The sequence below is a fragment of the Hippocampus guttulatus genome, chromosome 7 (genome assembly GCF_054856545.1).
Source record: "Hippocampus guttulatus isolate MCC_2025c chromosome 7, RoL_Hgut_1.0, whole genome shotgun sequence".
Lineage (NCBI taxonomy): Eukaryota > Metazoa > Chordata > Actinopteri > Syngnathiformes > Syngnathidae > Hippocampus > Hippocampus guttulatus.
Window position 1 is genome coordinate 5,238,607 of NC_141267.1, and position 24,682 is coordinate 5,263,288.

General features: G+C 41.1%; 1 protein-coding gene across 5 annotated transcripts; it reads right to left on the bottom strand.

Annotated features, from left to right (window-relative positions):
• Positions 1-18: 18 nt before the first annotated feature.
• Positions 19-24,375, bottom strand: LOC147202050 (G protein-signaling modulator 2-like). Of its 5 annotated transcripts, XM_086115543.1 has the most exons (16): positions 15,027-15,504; positions 12,845-12,900; positions 12,679-12,728; positions 12,320-12,455; positions 10,661-10,800; positions 7,618-7,741; positions 7,329-7,444; positions 6,552-6,707; positions 6,009-6,117; positions 4,176-4,329; positions 3,955-4,037; positions 3,658-3,840; positions 2,646-2,808; positions 1,994-2,185; positions 1,795-1,910; positions 19-880 (listed from the first exon to the last, which is right to left on the bottom strand). In XM_086115543.1, exons 1-16 carry the CDS (start codon positions 15,187-15,189, stop codon positions 713-715), a joined length of 2,109 nt encoding a protein of 702 aa, XP_085971669.1. In that variant the 5' UTR covers positions 15,190-15,504; the 3' UTR covers positions 19-712. The 5 variants fall into 5 exon arrangements, with proteins under 5 accessions (XP_085971669.1, XP_085971670.1, XP_085971667.1 ...); XM_086115544.1 differs by lacking the exon at positions 15,027-15,504 and adding an exon at positions 24,265-24,375 and having other exon boundaries at positions 12,679-12,900; XM_086115541.1 differs by having other exon boundaries at positions 1,994-2,179; positions 12,679-12,900.
• Between the last annotated feature and the right edge of the window lie 307 nt (positions 24,376-24,682).

Consider the following 24,682-nt stretch of genomic DNA (forward strand, 5'->3'; position numbering starts at 1 on the left):
TCAGGAATCATCGGTGAATACATAAGAATAAAATGATTTTATTATTTTTTCTGGTGTGTGTTTTGAGACCTCATCAGTATAAAATTCAAAACATTTTTTTTCACCAGTTCAAGTCCCTTCAAAAGTGTGGCCTTAAATATGAAAAATAGTCATGGCACTAAAATGTGACATACATGCTTAAAAGACTTCAGAAAAAAAATAGTTTTATGACTGGCAAAGAAACATTTGCTCCAGAAACACTAAGCTCGAAGTAAAATATGTCCCAACAAAGAACACTTATTTGATATTAATCCAAAAATGCTACAGCTACACCAATCCAAAAAATGTCCAAAACATGTGCGTTTGCATAAGATAGGGCATATAATGGCAAGGGCCTCCCAGTTGTCAAGAGTCAAGTTCATAATTCCTTTCTTGCTTTCATATTGGCCTTTTCATCCATTGTCATTGAGAGGCACAACCAAAAGACGCTGCTCTGAGAGAATATGACACTTAGCCAGAAACAACAATGCTTAATATGGAAGCTTTGTAATCCTGAAATTTGACACTCCCTAAGATGTTTCCCCACATAATTGGAGACAATCAATACTTTATATTTTCTGTTCGGTTTTGGATGATTGAAATATTAAGAAAATAAAATATAAAACAAAATAGGAGGTCAGAAATGTCATTTTGAATGCTACAATAATCAAAATTGGAATTCAGTTCCATGACATCAGTCTGGTTTGGACTGGCTGACGTCAGATGGCGGCACGACCCTCTGTTCCTCCATCCTGTTTGACTGCGAACGCAAGATGAGACTAAAGAAATCTTCATCTGGGACAGTTGGTCCTCGTGTAGCAGAGGGTGGAGCAGCGCACCTCTGGTCATTCAATCTGGAGCCCTTAAATAATGACACAGAGCCGTTATTAAATCTGATTCTTGGTAAAATGCGTGAAAAAAAAGTCTCCACACCCCTGTTCAAATGCATATTATAACGCGTACAACCTTTTTTAAAAACCCCAATCGCATCACCGATCACACTCATTTTAAATGGGAGTCAATACACTCCTGCCACCATTAAAACCTTCAGTACCTCCAATCAAATTTCAGCTGTGTTAGTCGGACTTTCTTGACATTTGTTTTTACGTCTTAGCAGAAGTCTGAAGGTTTTGTGTTGACACCATGGCTGATATTTTGAACGGTTACGTTTTGTAAGAATGCAACACTGCTCCGCTCCAAAAGAACACCATAATTACAGTGAACCGTGAGGGTAGCAGCATCATGCTTTGGGACTGTGTTTTTTTTTCCTTAGCTGGACCTGTGCCCTTGGTCACGGTTGAGGGTGTTATGAACAGTTAAAAATAGAGCATTGAACTTTGGAGCTTGGGGTGAGTCAGAAGCACTTTAAATGGTTACTAGTGTGTGCTGACACCCATTCAACAAAAGTTTGAATGTAAGTGAACGCGGTCACATCACAGTGATAATAGGAAGTAGAGTATACGCTTGTGCCACTATGTTATTTGAGTTGCTTCTTTTTGCTTCCCCTCTTAAAAAGATAAGAAAAAAAACTTCTCGATTGAACTGTACAGGTTATAGGCCACATTAATGGTGGGATTTTTTAAAACTTATTTACCTTGGTCTCACTTTTTAAAATCACTTAAACCTTGCATTTGAAAACAATTGTGGACTTTTTATTTTTATTATGTATGGATGCCCCACATTAAACATCACAAATGTATTTGATTTTCTTGATAATTTTTGCTTGAACTGTAACTACTGGAAGAATAATTCAATCCTGTGGAGCGTCTCGCTCACCTGGCACTTGACAAGCATGTCAAAGAAGACATCATCTCCCTCCAGCTGGTTAATGCTGGTCTCGTCGCAGCTGTATTGGGAGGGTGTGTGAGCTGGATCTGCATTGGAAATTGGGGCTGGAAGGAGCAAGCAGGAAAATCATTGGAAGCAGATGTGAAAGTGAACACTTGTGAGGAGTTTGAATATCATCGCCCATCACCTTGTGAAGGGTCTTGGTTTTCGCTCGAGGTGGAGGGTGTACTGGGCTGGTTGCAGGTGCTGAGTCTCAAGCCAGGAAAATGGCTCAGGCTGACTCGTTGGTCGTCCAGACGCCGGGCCTGGGAGCTGGCCAGCAGCTCCAGGAAATGAGCAGGATCTTGCAATGGTGCTTCGCAATCCAGTATACCTGTAGCTAGAAACGGAATCAGCAACAGGGTACCAAAATAAATGCTAAACTTTGCCACACAGTCAAGGCACAATGGGATAGCAGATGATAATGCTTTGGACTCGTGAAATAATTCTCAATATTGAAACCAAAACATACAAACAAATCCATATTTTGATGTGGTTGCAATTTTCACAATCACAGATGCAATGATCATGCCCGATGGATGGTTAAAAAAGTGGGCCATATGACCAACCAAGGTTGACTTGCCGGATTCTCAAAAGCAAAGATGTGGAGTGGAACGGGGCATGATATCAATTCACAACATTTAATATTTTAAGGGAACGCTTGAGGATATTTTTCTGTATTCACACCATAACGTGCCAGGTTGACCGACCATAGCCGTCATTGGTCAAGTGAAGAATACAGTCATTTGAGTTTAGTATGGTGTGAAAACAGATGTCGAGACACAGGGGCACACACTTACATTTTCTTTCAGCTACAGGTGGGGTGGATGAGGGAGAGGAACTGGCATTGTGATGGCTCGAGTCATCTAAAAGAGAGCACCTTTGGTCATCCATTCGGTTTCCCTGGAAACGAGAGAGGAGGTCGAAAAAGCCATCCTCTCCAATTGTGTCATGTGATGCTGGCTGCAGGAAACAACAATGAAAGAAAAAACATACGAGTAAAACAGACTTGCATGCGCGTACTTGTGGTTTAGATGATGAAAATATGCATTATATGTTACAGTATGTACATGGTGTGTTAGAAAAGTTCCAGGACTGGTGTCACAATAGGTACTGTCTGTTTCTTTTTGTGAGTTTTCCCCTTTAAAAGTAAGACCGATGGTGTCTAATGCGATTTCCAAGCCTTCTTTACCACACCAACATGAACTCCTGAAGGATTTTTCAGGGATACTCAACAGCTTTGTCATCATGGCCATCTTTGTCATGCATATCAGGATATTGTGGGGGGGGGGGGGGGGGACGACGACACACCAAGTCATGTCGGATATTAGGGATGCTGCTTCAGCTCAGGACATTGTTGATCTCTTTGTAGACATCCTGGTTGACTCTCTGGTTCACATTTAAAATGAAACTATAAATTTGCTATTTGGGTTTAAAATATATTTTTTGTGTTTTGCTGGTGTAGTGGTACATTCGCCGGACTTGTGTGCGGGCATCCTCAGTGACGGTGTGAATGTGGATATGTATTGTTGTTCGTCTCTATACAGTATGTGCCCCGTGACTGACTGGCAACAAATTCAGGGGTTGTTCCGCCTTTTTGCTCGAGGTCAGCTGGGAAAGGCTCCAGCTATTCCCGTGACCCTCTTCAGCATTAGCAGCATTAAAAATGGATGGATGGATCTAGCCTTTGCGACACCAGTTTCGGAACTTTTCTGACACAGCTAATAATTGATATGCAACATCTCAACGATACAGTACGTGGTTGCATTTGTCATGAGAGTGTATGGGCAAGCTGTTGCATTAAAGTAGTACCTTAGGAGACACTGGTGGGTCCAAATCAGGAACAGAGTGGTCCAACGTGTTTTCATGTTGGTCTTTTGGAAGTGCGTTGTTTTTGTGCTTCTTGCTTTTTAGTCGGTGAAAGAGGAAGAGCTTCGTGGAAGCCTTTATCGTGTTATTTTTCGAAGACCTTGAGAGTTTATCTTCCTCCCAGCTCTGGAAATTGCATTACAGTAGAAACATTAACATAGACATCCAGAATTTTAATAGTGTTGCCGAAATCTACTGATGCTATGCTTGACAAACGGATACCCTAAATGTTACACAAACCGTATGCAACGATGAATCCCCAGTTTGATTTGGACCGTCCAGGGTCTCTGCACTGCCTTGCCTCCTTGACGGTGACGTCATCCCTGAAACAGACATTTGGCGAAGTGTTATTTTGAAGTTTAGACTACAATTTTCTATCAAATATCAATTATTTAAAACCTCTTTTGGTAATTGAAAAACACTGTTGTAGGCTAGAACTGAAACTGATCAAAACATTTTACCTGACATGTTGAGGTAACTCTGGTGGCTTACTGACAAAGCAGTGTTGTTAGTTTTGCTGAAGATGTTGGAATAGATGTTGGACTTCAGACCCACAACTAGCCGGAGGTCTGACAAATTCATCCGTGCAGTCGCCTCACCACTTTTGTCTCCAGTCTAAAGAAATAACAGATCAATTGTAATATGTAATACAAACAGAATATATCGGGGATACGTTGACCACAAAGAGTGAAATGCACGTTGTGAACTGGTGGAGAAAATACAGTACTTCGACCTCCTCAATTCCACTGACACACCTTTCCATTGAGGAAGCCCGGTGTGGAGACTCTGAGATGGGCTCTCCTACTTCCGGGGTTGAGGTTACCGAGATAGTTAAAAAGCTCCTCAGTGGCAAGGCCCCACGGGTGGATGAGATCCGCTCAGAGTTCCTTAAGGCTCTAGATGTTCTGGGGCTATCCTGGTTGACACTTCTCTACAACATTGAGTGGACAGTGGGGAGAGTGCCTCTGGATTGGCAGACCAGGGTGGTGGTCCCCCTTTTTAAGAAGGGGGGCTGAAGGGTGTGTTCCAACAACAGAGAAATCTGATCTGTCCGCTGTGCCGAGTCTTCGATGCGTGGATCGAGTAAAGTGGGAGCGAGTATTTGAAGCGCGGACTGAGAAAATGCTCAGATGACATCGTTTGATGACAATCGAAGCCTCGAAATGGGCCGTCGGGCGTGAAGTCGAGAAATTCAGTTTCTGATTTAAGCTGCAATGAAATGTGATGGAGGCAGAGTATGCTGCCATTATGAAGGGCTTGGTGCCATTCTCCACTAGTCTGCATGTGTTTTGTGGACTTGGAGAAGGCATTGGACCACATCTCTTGGGGAGTTCTTGGGGTGGGGGTGCTTTGGGAGTATGGTGTAAGACTGATGCCAGAATATGGTCCGCATTGCCGGCAGTCAGTCACATTTATTCCCAGTGAGGGTTGGCTTCTTCAAGCCATGAGCTCCAACTCTCGCTGGAGTGGTTCGCAGCGGAGTGTGAAGCAGTTAAGATGAAAATCAGCACCTACAAATCTAAAACCATAGTCCTCAGTCGAAAAGGATGGAATGCCCTCTCCTGCCCAAAGTGGAGGACTTCAAGTAACTTGGGGTCTTGTTCACAAGTGATGTCACGATGGAGCCTGAGATCGTAAGGCGGACCGTGCAGTGTCTGCTATGATACAGATTCTGTATCGTTCTGTCGTGGTTAAAAAGAGACAGAGCCTCAATTTACCTGGCTATCTAAGTTCCGACCCTCACCTTTGGTCACGAGCTGTGGCTCATTACCGATAGAAAAAGATCCCGGATAAAAATGGCCAAATTGAGTTTCCTCCAGAGGGGCCTGGGGCTTTTTCTTTGAGATAGGGGTAGAAGCCAGATGAGGTGGCTTGGACATCGATCGGATTTTGTCTCCCGGTTGGCTTGTGAACGCCTCCCTCCGAAAGATTTAGAAAAATTGGCTCGGGAGATGGGAGCTCGGTGAGCTTCCCTGCTGAAGCTGCTGCCTCCACGACCCAACTGCCGCTAAGCGGAAGATAATGAATGGATGGATATTTTAGCAAAGAGCAAATCTAATTAAAGTATTCCCAAGACCTTTGTGCGGTATCTTGTATTTATAAACAAGGTTTAATGACTTGCAGGGAAGGTGGTACGTGTTAAACGAAATAAACTCTGTATTAAGAGCAAATCCATCTCAAAACAGGAAAGCCGAGCTATTTTTACTGTAATTCTTGATTGCTGTTCTCTGTTTGACCGCCAGATGGGGATGTTGCTGCTGCACAAAGAGTCATAGTAAACAGCAATCACTCACCTCTTTGGCAATTTCCAGATGTTTTTCAGCAAAGTGCATAGCTTGTTCGTGGTTCCCCAGGGCAGTATGGGCATTTCCGAGACTCCAGTATGCCCTCCCTTCACCAATCCTGAAGAAGAACACAGAAAAAAGCTGCTTGAAATGCGATTGCATATGACAGGCAAAGGCGTTCACTGTTATTCAATCCAGACGAAAGCTCATGGACAACATTCAGAGCCAGTGAAGGTAAACTAAATTCCCATTCAGCTTTTTCTGTCTCTTTGTTTTAGAAATGGTTTGTTCCAATAACAAAGCAAAGTTAATTTGGATTTGTATCAACATTTCCTGATTCTACCAAATGTCCAAGTGTTCTTTACAAATGACAGTAAATAACACAATTTAATTGGTCTGCCTTGTGAACAGCATTTCATTGTTCAACAAAGACGAGCCTACAATAAGCAATGTACTGAGCTTACTTGCTCCCAACCAAAGACCAGTAGTCCACTTTTACTTTTTCCGTTAGCCACAGAAGCAGGACAAAGGAATGCGGCGTATGGCCTGTACCTGTCGTTGAGGTCCTGAGCGATGACCAGATGTTTGAGGTGATAATCAATGGCTCTCTCATAGTCCTGAAGGAGTGTGTAGGTGTTGCCCAGACTGTAACAGGCTTGGGCCTCCACTGCCTTGTCCTTCAAAAGCCTGGCCAGCTGCAGAGTCCTCCTTAGGCAAGCCAGAGTGGGAGACCAGGTCACAGAACGGCTCAAGAAAGTGCACGGGAATGACAGCTATCCTTTTTTTTCCTCTAAATTTGAAGCCTTTGTTATTTTCTGAGGTCTTCTTTAAAGAATTACTTCGGTAAGTATATTTTGACTCAACATTGGTGAATAGTGTATATTGTTTCAAGAAGGCCCTGCGATCTGCTGGCAACCGATTCAGGGTGTCCCCCGCCTACTGCCCGGAGACATCTGGGATATGCTCCAGCACCCCCCGCGACCCTAGTGAGGATCAAGCAGTTCGGAAGATGAATGTTTCAAGAAGTTTCTATTTATTTCTTCTAATTAAACATTATTCGCAGTTAATGGGACAGATCTGTTTTCCATTTGTATGCATACACTCTCTGTACACCTTTCACAAGGCTAATCTCATCTTCTTTAACTAACCTGTAACAAATATAATTTTAATGAGTACTGTCTGAACAACGATATCGTTTTTGATTGACTTCAAGGTGTGAATTAGATCTGGTATTGACTGAGCTATAGAAAGAGCACATGATGATGATGAAAACTACAATGCCGATTATGCTATAACGATCAGATTCAAAATAAAAAAGGCTCAACTTACTTATAATGACCGGCTGCCACTTCAAATTGGCTAAGGAATATATGAGCATTGCCAAGGTTACAGTGTGCTCTCCTTTCAGCAGACTTGTCTCCAAACTCTTTGGCAATAAGAAGGCGCTGCCAAAAAACACATAGAAGGGTTAATATTAGATTTGACAAAATTTGTTTTAGTTGCACACATTCCAAAGTGGTCAAGACAAGCAAAGTCATCATTATCCCTTAACGGACAATGGCAAGCTAATTTGACATGATGGATGTGTACTTTTGATTTTCACCTTTGTTCAACTCACCTTTTCATGTGCTGCTACAGCAGTTTCAAAGTCCCCCAGCAGGTAATAGGTATTACCAAGGTTCCCATAGGTGCGACCCTGGGCTGCATGATCCCCCAACTCCTTCACCAAGCACAGGTTTGCCCTAAAATTACAGTTACAATTAAGTGTTTTTTCAAGATTAACATTTAATATTTAAAATATTTTAAAATGCTGATATAAAAAAAACAGGCAATATTGAAAATGTAAGTTATTATTATTATAGCTATGAGAATCCTAAGAATGTTTTTTTTTCTCATTAATGGGCCCCTTTCCATCATAATCCATTGTTTTTCCCAGTTTTATGCAAAGCATAGGCTATATCATGATTATATTTATTATTATTATTAAAGAACCTGCCCACTTCATGGTTCAACATGGTCCACGTGGAAATAAAATGTCCCCACCTAGCGACCTTACAGCTGCCCAGCAAGCACTCTGAGCGCGACTGAGCACGAGAATGGAGGCGTTCCTCACCTGGTTGTCAACGCTACGCTTGCATTTTAAAAATACTTTTAAAGAAATGGAGTATAAAATTCAAAACTTAAAATAAATAAATAAATACCGGTAAATCCACAGCTGCTAGGAGGTGCGGGGTGATGAGGGTCACTGCGTGGCATGTGTACAGGAGCTGTGTTGTGTGTGTCAAATCCTAGTTTACGGAATTCCAATTACGGCCTGCTGAATTCCAACAGAGTCAAAACAATGGGCTCATCACATGTCTCTGAATTGCAATGTCCCCAGCTCTTCAAACATTGAACGTGACCTGGAAATTGTTTTGACACCGCCATATTAACGAGCGTCTCAATTGTGCATTCCGGTATGACAACCGAGCATCGAGTAGGTTCCACCGGGGATCTTAAATCCGGGGACGTCTAAAGTATCCTCTGCGGAAATCTTAAAGCTGCTCAATGTCGTATGACGTATGACGTATCAAAACAACGCGTGATTTCAAATTTAAAAAATGATAATCCATGTTTTTGTCATTTCTTGATTATATTGGTTTGAATATACTGTACATACTGCATTTTGCTGAGTGTCTGTTGCATTTGGGGAAGTACAAAAAGCAAAAAGTGTCCAATTCCACTTCCAGATACTTGCTCTGAAAATGATCATTTGTTTTTAGGTGTCTTTGTCCATCTATTTGTATATGTATAATGACAGGCAGAACAATTAAATGTTCTTCCACTAGATGGCAGAAAGTAAAATTAACCTGTCTAACCACCTGTTGCCATTCACAACATAAAATAATAGTTTTGACTGCGTATGCTGTTGTTTATGATAGAAAAGAAAATGGAATTGGCAAAAATCTGGATTGACAGGTCAGACATTTTTGGAGATGGGAGATCGGTGATTGACAAGAAAATTGCAGGCTTGGAGAGTAACAGAATGCACCGGCGGTAGGTAAAAATGAGATTATTCTGCATGATTATAATTTCAACGCAGACGGAGAGGCCATCAGCATTTATTTGAGCGCAACAAGTAGATAAATTATCTGAACACCTCAAACTCAAAGGGCCGCCCCGATTGGTCTTTGCTGAGACAAATGTACTGTCAGGAGCAGGCAATGGGAACTGGAAATGTCGTGGCTGGCAAACACACACCTAGTTTGAAAGAATTATGGAGGGAATGGAGGAAGTGGTGACCGCTATTCACTTGGACAAAGACATTGATTTACTATATCTTAAGGGGTGTTCACACGGCAAGATTTGGTCCGGTGCTACGACGGGGCTGCCCCAGTAGAGCGTTCACACGTGCAAATTAGCTCCGGCGTAGCCCCGGAAAACAGCTTACACCGGACCAAATTTGATCCACCTCAGGGAGGTGGTTTAAAAATTAGCTCCAGAGCAAATGCTCGTTAGCGAAGCAGCACTGGTGTAAATTTGCACATGTGAACGCAACTGGGTTAAATTTGCTCCAGAGCAAATGCTTGTGAAGAGTTTACGTACGGCGAGAATGCGTTGCTTTCGTGCTCTGTCGGACTTCCGCCATGTGTTTGTTTAATAACGACACAAGACTTGGCTGGTAACATCTTTCCTTTTGAAGAAGACTGGACTGTCTCGGAGTTGTTTGTGTAGTTTGTTCATTTGTTGTGTGTTCACAACCCCCCCCCCGCTCCCCATATAATTTATTTTGTGATTTCCTCTCTTGATTTTCTGTTTGGCGCATTACGTGTTTGCTTTTCTGAGTGTCATTGAAGTCATCGTTGATTTACGTTTTCGGGGCGGTCACTCGCGAGCAGAAGGCACGGAGACCGAGAAGGAGAAGTACGTGCCTGTCCAGTAGTCGCTTGAGTTGTGTATAAGTTTTAAAAAGAACCAACACGACAGCTCATTTGTTTTCTGTCGTTTTGCCCCGCTGCTGAAACTGCCGTGTGAACGCAAGTGGGGCTGCACCGACGCTGTGCCGGTGCAGACACGCTCAGCGGCTTTGTACGTGTGAACGCTCCACACAATTTGCTGCGGTGCAAAATATATCGCAACAAAATACATCGGTGCAGCGCCGGAGCAAATGTGTGCCGTGTGAACACCCCTTTAAACATACAAAGAAAAGGGGGAGCTGTCATGTCCAGCTATGACAATTCTAGGTGCTCGCACGCTGCACCTAAATTTCATCTGCGTCACAAACCACCAACACATTTACGATTTAAAACTATATTAACAATAAAGCATAATATATTATAGTTAACAATATTGTAATTGGATTACATTTTGAGCTACATTTTTAACAAGTAACTGGTCACTGTATTGGAATACGTTTGTAAAGTAATCCTCCCAATCCTGGAAAATTGTGATCGGTGCACCCTTAATTACTACTGATAGTTCATTTGAAAGGTCACACGACGAGCAATTTGTAACAAATCACAAAATGGCAACAGGCAGCGAATTCAGCATTTGCGTGAGATGCATGCAGTACAGAACTTTCATGTGACCCTTCACTTTTACACCACATGGTTGCTGCGTTGCTTGATGCTTCTCTTTATGAAAAGAAAAAAAAAGTCATCAAAGTTATGGAACTAACTCACTCATAGTACTGTGAAGCTTTCCTCAGGGCGATTCTCGCTTCCTCTGGAAACTCTCCTGGCTCCGTCCCCGACCAACAGATGCTTTTGCCCTTGGCGTGGTAAACGTTCCCAAAATTATACAGCGCTCGGGCCTGCCCAACCTACAACATGCACAACAGATTTTACTGATGGATGCCGCAGTAAGCAGCAGTGTTGTAATAACATATAATACACTTAAAATACACTGACAGTAGACCTGCTTGCATGCACAATTTCAGTCTGGTGCTTGAGTTCTAGAGTACACACAAAGTTTCCTGTGGCTGTAGCATCACTGAAAAGACTAATAAACATCTTTATAATCCTAAAAAAAAGAAAACTACAGATGGGATTTCAATTGTATTGATGATTATCACCATTATTCATTTTGTCTCACGTTTGGAAAGATCATTTGTAAAACACCGACAAGTCAGACTTTCAACACATTGATTTAAGGACCAAAAGGGGGCTTAAATAAGTGTCATTTTGTGGGAAAGCAGTAAGCAGACCACATGCTGTACACAACAAGAGGATGGCACAAATAGGCATGATTTTCAAACAAATATGACTGAAAGTAATGATTCACTTTGGTGCATCGGAGAATGGTTTAAATCCAACCATATGAAATCCATGATAACATACTGTTTAGAACTGCCAAAATGATGCCTCATGCTCAGTGTGTCCATAAGTGCTGTAAAATTCTGTAGGCGTGGAAGCATCTGCGATGAATCAACACTCAGTGGGTCTGTGTATTATGGTCAGAAGTGGAAATATTTCAAGTTGTTCTGAATAGAATGCATGCGGTTTGGCCTCAAACACAGATAGCACTGTCCAGACAGTCACTAAAATACAAGTCGACGGATAAGTTCACGTGACTCTTCTAATGGCGCAATTAAGGTTTAAAAGGACATGGGTGGTGATCTGTCACTTACTGCCTTACTTTTTCCGTTTTTTTTGGGGGGTTGAGATAGCTCAGGCGTTGCTTGGTGGAAATTTCAGAGACAGGCTGAATCAAATAAACTGATTGCTAGTTCGCAAAAGATTTTTTCATCTTTCTTTTTCATGCAACCCTCAAAGGTTTTCTCAAAAAAACCAAATTGAAGTATCCTCTATTATTCCCACAATGGGAACATTTGCATGCAAAATAAATATCAAGTTGTGGTCTGATTAGTGCCATAGTTGCTTCTCAATTTATTCAGAACGAGAAAAGTACAGCAGTTTGAATACCAGATGAACACAGGAGGTTAAAATATATTTTTAAATATGACAAAACACACTAATTGATTTGGAAATTTCTGTTAGAAATGTTTCTGTAATGTGAACTTGTTCACCGATTGTGAGGGCTTTATGGGTAACATTCATTATTTCAACAGTTATGCGACGCATGAAATGCTGCGCTTTCATTTGTGGATGACAACATTGGCGCCACTTTCTTTACCAAGCCACAAATGACACCACATTACACATGTAAATTAGTCTGCAGATAAAACATCAGACTTTAATTTTATGAGCACAGTCAGTTTTCACTACTGTAGCTGCAGTCTGATGAATGTGGGGTTTTTTTCATACATTTTTACAGAAAACACAATATTCAAGTCGTTACTTGTGCCATGCTCATAAATCTTCCAAATTATTAGTACCCACCTTATCACACGTAGCTCTGGTGATGTCTAAATGTCTTTGGCAACAAACCACAGCTTCATTGTAGCGTCCTAAAAGCTTTAATGTGTTCCCAAGATTGCCACTGGCTTTGGCCTCACCAAGTTCATCGGCAATCGTCCTAAAAAGATAAATGACAACCCAGTAATCAATAAAATGAGACTCTGTCACATTAATGTCACTCGAAACAACGTTTAGCATAGTTTTAGATAAGCAGTTTTCCCTCCAAAAACTCCACTCCCCACCTGTCCCCCTCCCATCCAATCAGATTTTTTGCATTGTGAACAATGAATGATCATGATATTGAGCTGTTAATATCGTATAGCTATAGTGTAACTTCCCACCTTGTAAGTGTGAGATCATGTCGATGGTATTCCAAGGCTTTGTTATACTCCTGCAAGTGAAAGTAAGCATTGCCAAGCTGACTATAGATGGCGCTGAGGATTTGGAGGTCCTCGGTTCCAACCTGGATGGCAGACTCAAAGAAAGAAACACCAGCACGATAATTACCGGCCTTACAGAGCCTTTCACCTTCCAGCGCCAGGTCCAGACATGAGGACTCCATCCTGCAGGGAAGCAGGACACATGTTTTCAGTTAGCAGGATGTTTAGTACGCAATCTTTTTTTTTGGGGGGGGGGGGGGGGTATACAAATTCAATTATCTATCTCATAATGGGCGGCCCGGGCAGTCCAGTGGTTAGCACGTCGGCTTCACAGTGCAGTGGTACCGGGTTCAATTCCAGCTCCGGCCTCCCTGTGTGGAGTTTGCATGTTCTCCCCGGGCCTGCGTGGGTTTTCTCCGGGTGCTCCGGTTTCCTCCCACATTCCAAAAACATGCATGGCAGGCTGATTGGACGCTCTAAATTGTCCCTAGGTGTGAGTGTGGGCGTGAATGGTTGTTCCTCTCTGTGTGCCCTGCGATTGGCTGGCAACTGATTCAGGGTGTCCCCCGCCTACTGCCCGAAGACGGCTGGGATAGGCTCCAGCACCCCCCGCGACCCTAGTGAGGATCAAGCGGTTCTGAAAATGGATGGATGGATGGATATCTCATAATGTAAAATGAAACTCAAGTGAAGCATAAAATGGCTTCTTATTGTTTACATTTTGGAACCAACAAGCTGGATCAATGAAAAACTACCTTTTCCAAATACTGACTGGAGTATTCTTCACTGCAAAAAAACAAGTTCAAATACTTTACAGCCAGGAAACATGTATTTTACACAATTCTGAGAAACTTGTCAATGGGAACATATGCATCAAGTCCCTTGTAAAAGAAGACTACTGATTCACTGGGGGGGATTCACTGGTTTTGGCAGCAACGAATGTATTTTGAATAAAGGGAAAAGAACAAGCGTTTTCAAAATAACCTGAAGATGTATCTGCAAAAGCAAACTGTCGAGAACAGAATTCATCCTCACATCACAGTAGCGTCATCAAATTGTGGAACAGAGAAAAGGTATACAATTTACGGCTAGACAATTTTTTTTTAACCTGCCAAAATGATAACAAACATTCAATAAATGTTGGTATGTTGTTGTACACACTCATATATACATACACACACTATAGTACAAACATACTGTATTCGCCCGAATATAAGACGGCCCTGACTATAAGACAACCCGATCTTTTTCAAGACTCAAGTTTGAAAAAAGACTTTGAACACCCAATTAATTTTTATACAGTAAATAATTACAGTACATCTGAAACAAATGATTATAACAATATATTTGAGCGAAAAAGCACGTTATTTTGCCTCATTCAAATCTTAATATCTGAACATTTAAATATGTAAACTAAAGTGCAATCACATTCATAAATGAATGGCTTCTGGTTTTTGAAATGTAAATTCATCATAACTTCTGCTCAGCTGCCGGTTAACCTGGCCGATCTTCGACCCACTTTTCTCCAGATTGTCACTACGTTTCTCCATTTTCTGTTATCTCTTCTATTACATTCTTCTATTTTCTCTCTTACCACTAGTTTTTATTTTTCTTCTTTGTGCTATGATTATTTTTATTTTTATTCTTCGTGACGGGGGTTCGCTTTGGCCTGGACAGTCAAGTTCAGCATTCACTTCAATGATATCTGGCGCCATCTAGCGTCGTGAATGGGTATAACAATGTCTAGACCCCGAATATAAGACGTCTTATTTCAATGCAAAAAACACCGTCTTATATTCGGGCCAATACGGTATATAAATGCACACATAACCTTATATACACATCCATACATCCATTTTCTGATCCGCTTATCCTCACAAGGGTCGCGGGCACTTGTATACACACGTGCAACGTAATTAGATTGAAGACGACTTGCATTTTATCATTTTGGGAACGCTCGTCCAGTTATTTAATTTGAATAACTGCAGGGTTAATCACCAAATGCAAGCAGGAGGTTGGAAATATCGCCAGTGGATCTGTTGTATGAACAATGCTATCTGTTTCCACCACTCAATTAATGTTAGCAAGCAAACGTTTCGACATCGCACATCTTTGTCTTGCACCATTTTACATATTTTCCAGGAAAACTGGCATATTTTCCAGGAAAACGCAGCATATGAAAACCTAGAAGCCTGCATCAGCTCCACTTATAAACATTGACCAAGACTGCACTGGTGCAAATGTTTGTCCAAACATTTACCAAACAAAAGCATTAGTCAAGTTATAAAGTTAAAGCCAGAGTCACATACCTGCTGCTTCTTCCCATTCTAATGCACTTAAGGCAATCTGACACGATGGACATTTCAAGCTTCGCAGTCTCTGAAGCAAATGCAGCTTTTTCAAAACAGGACCCTTTGCCTTCACTTCCTTCATGTGCATACACATAACGCAGTCAAAATGTCCCAATGTCATACAGAGAACAAAGACACAGGTCCCCTAAATCAGCCACTGCTGTCCTAAATGGAGCTGCGCTAACCTGCGGTAACAGCAAAACAAAAGGACTTAATCCGCTCAGTGCTCACATCGGCCTTAACAGTCCTTGCCAGGGACAGAGCGCTCCTATGTTGACATCGAGGTCAAACTGTGCCGTGGCAATGGAGAAATTCTAGAGGGTTATCAGCAACAACTCTGCTGTGAATAACTTGTTGCTCTCAATCACTTAGTAACCACTAACCAGCATATCTAAGCCAAACGATGGTTTGTGTCACTTCCAATTAAGCCAGAGCTCAGTGGTAATTATAGCTTCTTTAAGTGGCTCCAGTCAACCCTAAGGCTATTTGCTCAACACCTCATGAAATATTCATTTAGCAGCAGATTTGCCGGGGGGTCTACCAATGCTTCTACATGCCATTCAAATATAATCGATCCAAAAAAAAGGCAGACATGAACAATAGTAATTTCATGCTAAATTGGCCTACCATAGGGATCAGATAGTATGAGGAAGAAATAAATGTTCACTGCATATAATCCGTTGTCTCTCATCTCCATTCAACCAAATTTGCTTTCCACCCCCAAAAATCTTTGCCAATTTGGCCCCGAGGGTGGGATTTTTGGGGATATAAAGCACAGAATGACCATAAATCATCATACATCATACGTCATTCACTCAGTCACACCTACACTTTATATGAAGTTAGACTGCACATAAAACTTCTGAAAAGTCATGTCTTGTTGATGAATGCATAACATAAATAAAAAGTATATGCGCACGTGTGTGTGTGTGTGTGTGTGTGTGTGTGTGTGTGTGTGTGAATGTGTGCGTGTGTGTGTGTGTATAAAGTTCTTTGAGTAGCCACCGTATGATAGAGATACACGATATACTGTACTGATACTGTACACTAAAGACTACTGCATTTACCATTTTAATCAAAGTGGATTTTTTATCTGTTGGACTATGATGTGTTTTTTGTTTTTGTTTTTTGATAGACGGGCTGACAGACTGATGATAGGTGGACTGGCAGACCGGAGTAATTTACTGATGGAAGCCATGATGTAAACAAGGTTAAATTAACATGACCGACAGATAATTAGTTTAGTTCTGCTTGAAAATTTGATGGACTGACGATGACGAACGGGTGCCCAGGACACTGACGAAAATCACCCACTTCCAGGTAAATGGAGCAGTGGAATGCATCTCTTAGTTCCAATCATCTTGCTCTAATATATTGGATGCTGAGGCTCCATTAAAAATGATGCGGCCAAAAATCAGACCCGCATAAGAACTAATGCAGCTGAACAAGAATGCCGCAAAGCTGAACGCACTCGGAAAAAAGACTCCAAAAAATTCTGAAATCCTAAAAAACTGCTGGCGTTGCTACCAAAGGAAAGTGACAAGAGTCCAAAAGGCGAAACTTGTCAAGTCCTATTCAGGCAAATCGTCATAATCTACGGATATCCCAGATTTTGCACTTAAACCCGTCAGCCCAGACTCATCCCATGAAATGTGCAATAGATTTTTGTAGTTTTTCATTGACAAGATTGCTACAGCTAGGGCTCTCATTTCAAATGCTACATTTGACCCATCTGTCCACGTTCCATGTTCTACAGTGTTGGATTCCTTTGAGGGGGTTTACTTGACATCTTTGGAGTATGTGGTTTACCAAATTAAACTATCTGGCTCCCATTTTGACTCTATTCCTCCTGACTTCTTTCATTAAGGGGGTTAACCCGAGTATTGGTGAATCAATTGCGGCCATGACCAAGAGCAAGCTGTCTTCTGTTGTAGGCTCCCAACATTTTAAACATGCTGTAGTGCAACCGCTGCTGAAGAAACCTGGTCTTGATGAAGATGAGCTGTCTAATTTTAGAGACATTTCCAGGCTGCCTTTTATTTCTCAAATTCTGGAAAAATTGGTGCACACACACTTAAAATCTTTCTTGGATAAACATAATGTCACTGAGGTTTTTTTAGCCAGGTTTTAAGATGATGCATAGCACAGAGTCAGCCCTGTTATGAGCTTTTAATGATATGCTCCAGGCAAATGACACCGGAGACTGTGTGTGTCTTGTTTTGTTGAATCTAACTGCAACGTTCGATACGGTGGACTACAGTTTTCTGCCGGCTCGTTTGCAGCATCAGGTGGTCATTAGTGGCAGTGCTTTAGAGTTGATTAGATTCTATTTGGCTGACAGGACTTTTGTGTTCGTATAGGTTGCCCTGAGTCCCGCTCTGCCCCTCTGCTCTATGGTGTTCCACAGGGTTCTATTTTGGGGTCTCTGTTGTAATCACTGTATTAGCTGCCCTGAGGGTATATGCTAAGAAACCATGGTACAGTATTTCCTTCCACTGCTATGCAAATGACAGTCTGATCTATGTCCCACTGAGCAAACAGGATGTGTTCTCCTCAAGACCACTTTTGTCTTGACAAGACTGTGGAAGTCACTGAATTTCTTAAATTTCAACAAAAAGAAAAGAGAAGTTATGGTGTTTGGTCCCAGCGGCCCTTGTACATATCATCCTATTGATCTGGGGCCCCTAGAGTTTTATCTAAAGCCAAGAGACTTGAACGTGGGTTTTAAATTGGACAGTGATTTGAAATTGTTCCGGCAAATCGACTTCTCTGACGGCAAGCCTTTACGGATTCTGCTCCAATTAATGTGGACATGATTTGCATCGACTGAGCTGAATCGACCACTCAAAGGCGCTGCTATGAAGATTTTTTCATTGACCAACTGAGCCGGGCTCAGTGAAGGCATCTCCCTGCAGCGTTTTCATCTTGTTAAATGGATTTTTATATCATTCTAACAAACATTGTATAGTACAATATTGTGTTAAATGTTGCCCACTCGGCGCCCATTGCATCCTGGAAGGGGAATTCTCCCTTCTGCCGCCCCTTCACAAGGTTATTTATTTTTTCCCAGATTTATTTTTTTTTCATTTTTCCATTACCTCCTGGGGGATAAGATCAGGTGACCTTGTTAATATTTGTCAACTGTGGTCATGTGAAGGTGGTTGAGACTGCTTGTGATTCAGGACTGTATAAATAAATGTGACTTGACTTAACTGGTCGTGTCACTTTGTGCGTGGATGGCCTAAGCCTGAGCGCAAACATATCTCTGAGTTTTTCTGGGGTTTTTTTGAAAGTCAGCAATCATCATGACGACATGGATATAAGATCAACTTTTTTTTGATCGTGAGCCACATGAAGATTGTACCGGGAGAAACAAATCTGGCAATTACAACACTGCAAGCTATTGTGAGTGTCAGCTTGCACAACAGGTTAGTCTTCCACTGTAAGCAAAGAATGGAATGCATCAGAGAAAATTAAGACGTGTTCTGTGGCTTGTCTCTGCTTGTGTACAATACCTTTGAGCAAAAATAGGTTTCAAAGAATGTAAAACATACTCTCAAAATTGTTTCATCCATCCATCCATCCATCAATTTTCTGATCCACTGATCCTCACAAGGGCCGCGGGGGTGCTGGAGCCTATCCCAGCTGTCTTCGGACAGTAGGCAGGGGACACCCTGAACTGGTTGCCAGCCAATCCCACAGCCGACATAGATTAACAACTATCCACGCTCACACTCACATCCAGGGATAATTTAGAGTGTTCCGTGAACCTTCCACGCATGTTTTTTAAATTTGGGAGGAAACCGGAGTACCCGGAGAAAACCCACACAGGCACGGGAAGAACATGCAAACTCCACATAGGAAGGCCGGATCCAGAATGGAACCTTGCACCTCTGCACTATGAGGCTGACGTGCTAACCAGTTGACCACCGGGCACCCCCCCCCCCCCCCCCCAAACACACACACACAAATGTTTCAGATGTACCATAATTTAAATTTTGACTTACATGGTCCTAATGTTTTTTTGTCAATCAAGTGTCTGGAATACTGGACTGGAATACAATATATGAAGGAAAAGATATCAATCAAGCTTGTGAATTCCTTTTTATATTAAAAGAATATATATACTGTATAATGTAAAATTTTCAATGAAACAATACAAAATAAAACCAAATCATAATGATCATGATCAATGAATATCAAAAGGGCAGATAAATGGCTGTAAAAACAAAAAACACATTTTATAGCAGGCATTCATTTAATACATAACTAAAGAAGCAAAAGGCAAATATAATAAATATACACCTGTGTTTCAGACCATCTGACTAGGATGAAGAAATATTTTTTATACTACAAGATGTTTTGGCCGTGTTCAACCTAGAATGAAGACACCTCAAGGGGAAACAAATATTTCCTTCCTTTGACTTGACCATTCCCACAACCCCCGCTCCATCTGACACGTTTGAGTACATGACCCATTTCAATCTTAAATCCTTTCTGACCACCTTTGCCATATTTCAACCATGTGACTCAAAATGTAGCTATGTTTACAGTGTTACACTGAGCATAAAATGGGCATAAAAACTGTGCCAAATGGCTCTTGCGAGTGACTTGCTGTGGTGCCTCCTGACCACTGTATCCCCATCATAAATCTGCAAGATTTTGCATATGCTTCCAATACGCAAGTGCATGAACACACGGTCAAAGTTGCTTCTTCCTAATGGGGCAGTTCCTAAATGACAGTTACACCATCCCCTTGAAATTGACACAAGTGATCGAAATCAGTCAATATCAAGAGAAGTCTTTGTTAAAGGAGGGGTGTCCAGAACGAAATTTACTTCTGATTTAAATAGGCTATTTACAGTTCCATTAAACAGGTATCAGGTACTGTCCTAAATGTGAATAATCATAATTACAAGTTTTGGTTATCTGCACAGTCAAAAAAAATGGATAGAGAGAGACTATGGTCTATTTTCCAAGTCATACACTTATATCAATTTAAATGTGTGAATTAAATTAATCAAAATCAATATTGCTAAAAGGAGACTCAAGACCCACCTTTTTAGTTTAGCATAGGACTGATTTTATTATTTGCTTAATTTATTTTATTTTCACTAATGTTTGACTTTTTCCATTTTACTCACACCTATTTAATGGTTTTACTTGATACAAGATTTTTTTTTTAAGGTGTTTTGGGTGTTTTCTATATTCGGTATTTTAGATGTTTATACTCAAGCGTTTACATCCACATAATCTGATTATACTCTTACAATTGTTTTTACATTGAGATACTCATATTTTATCCTCACTGGGGTCTGTCCACACTGGGAGCTGTGTTTAGCCCTGGCAGTAGGGATGGTGCCATTGGGGGAGGTCCTGGCACAGCGGATGGGGGAGACTCCTCTGTTTGCCTGGGCTGGCATGGCCCCTGTGGTGGGTTCCATGCGTCTGGAAGCTGTGCTTGGCACCTGCTGTGGATGCACCTCCCAAAATACACCACATGCTGTGCTCAGCCATGTGTGTCAGCCATATTTTTTATTCTTTTTTTATATTTGTATGGTTTAACAGTACTTATTTCAGTGGAGGAAGGTCTTTCTTTGTTCTCAGGTTTTATTGATTGATTTTAAACTGCTAATTTGTTTTGTTTGTTAGTTTTTTTTTTTTTTACTGTAAAGCATTTTGGATTGCACATGCTGTATGATAAGGTGCAATACAAATCCAGTTGAGTTGAAAGTTGAATAAAAAATACAGTAAACCCCTGCCATGTTTTGCTATTGTGCTACAGCGCAAACTTTTTTTCAAGTGTTAGTTATTACACTATTCTTGTACACTGTTTTTACAATATTATTGTGTTATCCATTGCATATATGGTGAAATGGGTTTGTATTGTTTTAAAAATGTGATTCGAGATCTTTAAAAAATCCATCCATCCATGCATGCCAGCTGACTTCAGGTGAAAGGCTGACGACACCCTGAACTGGTCGCCGTTCAGTCGCAGGGCACAAATAGAGATAAACAACCATTCATACAACATTCACACTATCACTGAGTGGGAACCAATCCCACAAAGCCCGCACAATAGTCAGCCGAGTGAGTGTACAACGACACCATCGGCGACATACCGTAAAGAATAACACCGTTTAAATGCTATAAAAATATGCCTTGAATGTACAGGGTACTTAAATAGTTTTTTTTTCTATATAGCAGAAGGAGGCAAGATTCCTTCATGTCTATATTTCTAGGTTTTTATTAGCATTAAAATATAAACAAATAATAACATACATACAGTATTATGCTACTTAAAGGATTTTCATCTATCACGAGGGCTTCTGGAACATAACACCCAAAATAAATGAGGGACTACTGTACTAAAATAAGACATTTGACATGACCTGCAATCATGGGGGAAAGAGGAAAAAAAAAAAAGAACGGTGGAGGAGGGATGTGTGTGAAGTGGGGATAATGTGACAGCATCATTTATATACTGTACTGGAGAGCTTTTCTAGATATGTAAAGATTCAAATAAATAATTTACAACTAAGTAAGAACATTTCTCTTTATAACACTGTGGTGAATAAAAATAATTTACACCTCTTTTTGCTCTGAATCAAGATCAGATTTTTGAACACATCAACAATGATCCTCAAGAAACTGCTTTAAAAATAGATATTTCACGACAGATTGCCCTTGTTTTGGTTCTGGATGTGGAGATGGGATTCAGGCAGATGTACTCTAATGGCATACAGGACCACCCCAAAATTCTCGAAAAATCCTGAATTATTTTCCTTTTCATTTGTAACAGAATGCTGTGAAATAGCAGATTTTCATATTAAATCTCATATATAGGCAATATACCTGGACTATATAACCCCTTGCTTAATTAATTTACCATTTTTAAAAAATTAATGGTGAAGATTTCTCTGGATATTCTGGTTTCTTCCCACATTCTAAAGACATGCATGGTAGGTTGACTGGACGCTCTAAATTGTCCTGAGGTGTGAGTGTGAGCGTGGATGGTTGTACGTTTATGTGTGCCCTGCGTTTGGCTGGCAGCCAGTTCAGGGTGTACTCCGCCTACTGCCCAAAGACAGCCGTGATTGGCTCCAGGACGCCCACAACCCTTGTGAGGATAAGCGGATCAGGAAATGGATGGATGAAACAATTGCTAGATTATGCTTCTGATTAATGGTGCCTGTTATTGTGATACAGTATGTTTTACTATGATAATTTTATTATTTGAAACCTATTTTTGAATGGTTGTTTATCTACATATGCCCTGCAATTGGCTGGCAACCAGTTCAGGGTGTACTCCGCCTACTGCCCAAAGACAGCCGTGATTGGCTCCAGGACGCCCACAACCCTTGTGAGGATAAGCGGATCAGGAAATGGATGGATGAAACAATTGCTAGATTATGCTTCTGATTAATGGTGCCTGTTATTGTGATAAAGTATGTTTTACTATGATAATTTTATTATTTGAAACCTATTTTTGAATGGTTGTTTATCTACATATGCCCTGCAATTGGCTGGCAACCAGTTCAGGGTGTAACCCGCCTGCTGCCCAAAGACATAATGGATGGATTAATTTCAACAAGTCCACTGAATCATTTGATTTTCCTGTGTGCAGCCCTCTGAGAATAAAGTTCGGACACCTCTAATTTAGTGGGTCCATCTCTGAAGCACTGGGTCGATTGTGTACACTAAACCAAGAAAACAACGTTGTCATGCAAAATGCGGTCATATTGCTGGCGTAATGACAGCCCCATGAAACACAGTTTCAACTATTCATATGTTCCTATTCAGTGAATGTACCATTTGCAAATTATTCTGTTGGCTTGGCAAATTGTTCTGCTATGATGTCACCCAATGACTGCGCTTCCAGCCAAAATCTCCAGCTGGCCATTTGTTGTTTTACTCCCCATTGTTGATTGGATACTTTGTGAATTATTTGAAAGCTTAGTGTACAAAAAAAGTACTTTGAAAAGCAAAGCTTTTGTGTGGGTAAACAATACCTGTCAATCGTACAATGTTCAGACACAAACTCTGCTCTTGATACTGTAGCAATTCATTTAACTGTGATCCGTGTTTATGTTTGTCACTTGTGGTCAAGTGAAATGTGGAAAACCCCTATTACAATTGCTGCAATAAAATATAGAGCGTCACGGTGTTTTGTTTTGATTACCGTTAATAAATTAAAGAAACAGGACCGGGGGGGGGGGGGGGGGGGGCTTCTCGAATTTACTGAACATTTCCTGTTTGGTGATGCAGGTAGGAGACCTGTCGAGTTGATGCACTGAATTTGCATGGTAATATTAGTGATCGAGATCTGTAGCCACTAGATTAGATTGCAGTTTAACAGTGACGTGGGAAAATTTTGTGTGTCGCAGGCATTTGACGAACGTTCATGCAGATAGTTTAATACAGTACTACAAAACCGCAGGTAAGGGGGGAAACTATACAAATCAACTGCCTTATAAGTGAATATATAACATGCATACATTAAACTTCTATATTTGGCATCCCTTGGCATTTCAATATGTATACGCCCAGCCAACGCCTATAGCGAACAGGGAAGAGATGCGCTCTCGAAGACTTTTCATTCTACCTGAGGGAAAAACACTAAGCAAGTGATTTTGAGGGGAAAACCAGAGTTGCATTTACTATGGGCAGCTTTGTAATGACTCACTTTTATGAATGGATTTAATGGCGTTGTTAGTGTGGTATTAAGAGTGACAGGAATTAACACTTTATAATTCAATAAAACCTGAAATTCTCTAAGGGCAGACGCATCATTGCTTTTCTTGCTTATAAATGTAAAATAGACAAATATGACGAAACTGTCGGTCTGATTGAGCAGTCTGAGGAGACAAGATATGACTCCTGATGAGTGGCTCACAAATGACGTCTGATGTATTGAGTCACACGATGAATATGTCATCAATTTTTCCCGCTTGACTGCAAATCACAGGAGTAAAAATGGAAAATCAGGCCAAAAAACCCCCGTCTAAAATCTTATTTAGAATTAACTAAACCGTACATCACTGGGTCATTTCCACGCAATGGAACAGAGGACAGAACTTTAAATTCAACTCAACACCCGTGAACAAATTGAACTCAATCGAGAAGTGAGTCATTACGAAGTTGACATGCGCGGTGACACCTTAATCGTAAATTCTGTGTTAGAAAACGGGTTTACCTTTTTTGATATAGTCCTCAAGAGTCGTATTTTCCCAGGTGTTTACAGCGAGATCTATCCGTCCATCTGGAAGGAAGACAACTCCTTTGGCTCGGGAAGCAGAAGTTTACAACGTCACTCCTCCCACCTCCCGAAATCTGCTTCTAATTTAGAAACTCGGTCGCTGCGTTCATGGACTATGGGAAATTTTGAACTTATGCTATACAATAAAGAGGTATAAAAAGAAAATCACATCGAAATAAACGTCGTGTAGTTAACTTCATAAAGTATTTCAGACTATTAAAACGAATAAACTAAATCCAGTATCTGGCTAAATGTCGGTTTGAGATGTCGTTGGAAGAAATTTGTGAACCTCCTACGCCCCCTGCAGCACAGTAAGTGCATGCTACATACTGTATAGCCACTCAGTGGAAAGTCA

Excerpts from the sequence above, each read along its gene's own strand:
- LOC147202050 (XM_086115542.1), bottom strand. The coding sequence starts at position 15,079 with ATGTCCATCGTGTCAGATTGCCTTAAGTGCATTAGAATGGGAAGAAGC. Across the intron at positions 7,445-7,617 it reads CTGTAGCAGCACATGAAAAG|CGCCTTCTTATTGCCAAAGA; the intron begins GTGAGTTGAACA and ends GTTTTTTGGCAG. Across the intron at positions 1,911-1,993 it reads AAACCAAGACCCTTCACAAG|CCCCAATTTCCAATGCAGAT; the intron begins GTGATGGGCGAT and ends TGCTCCTTCCAG.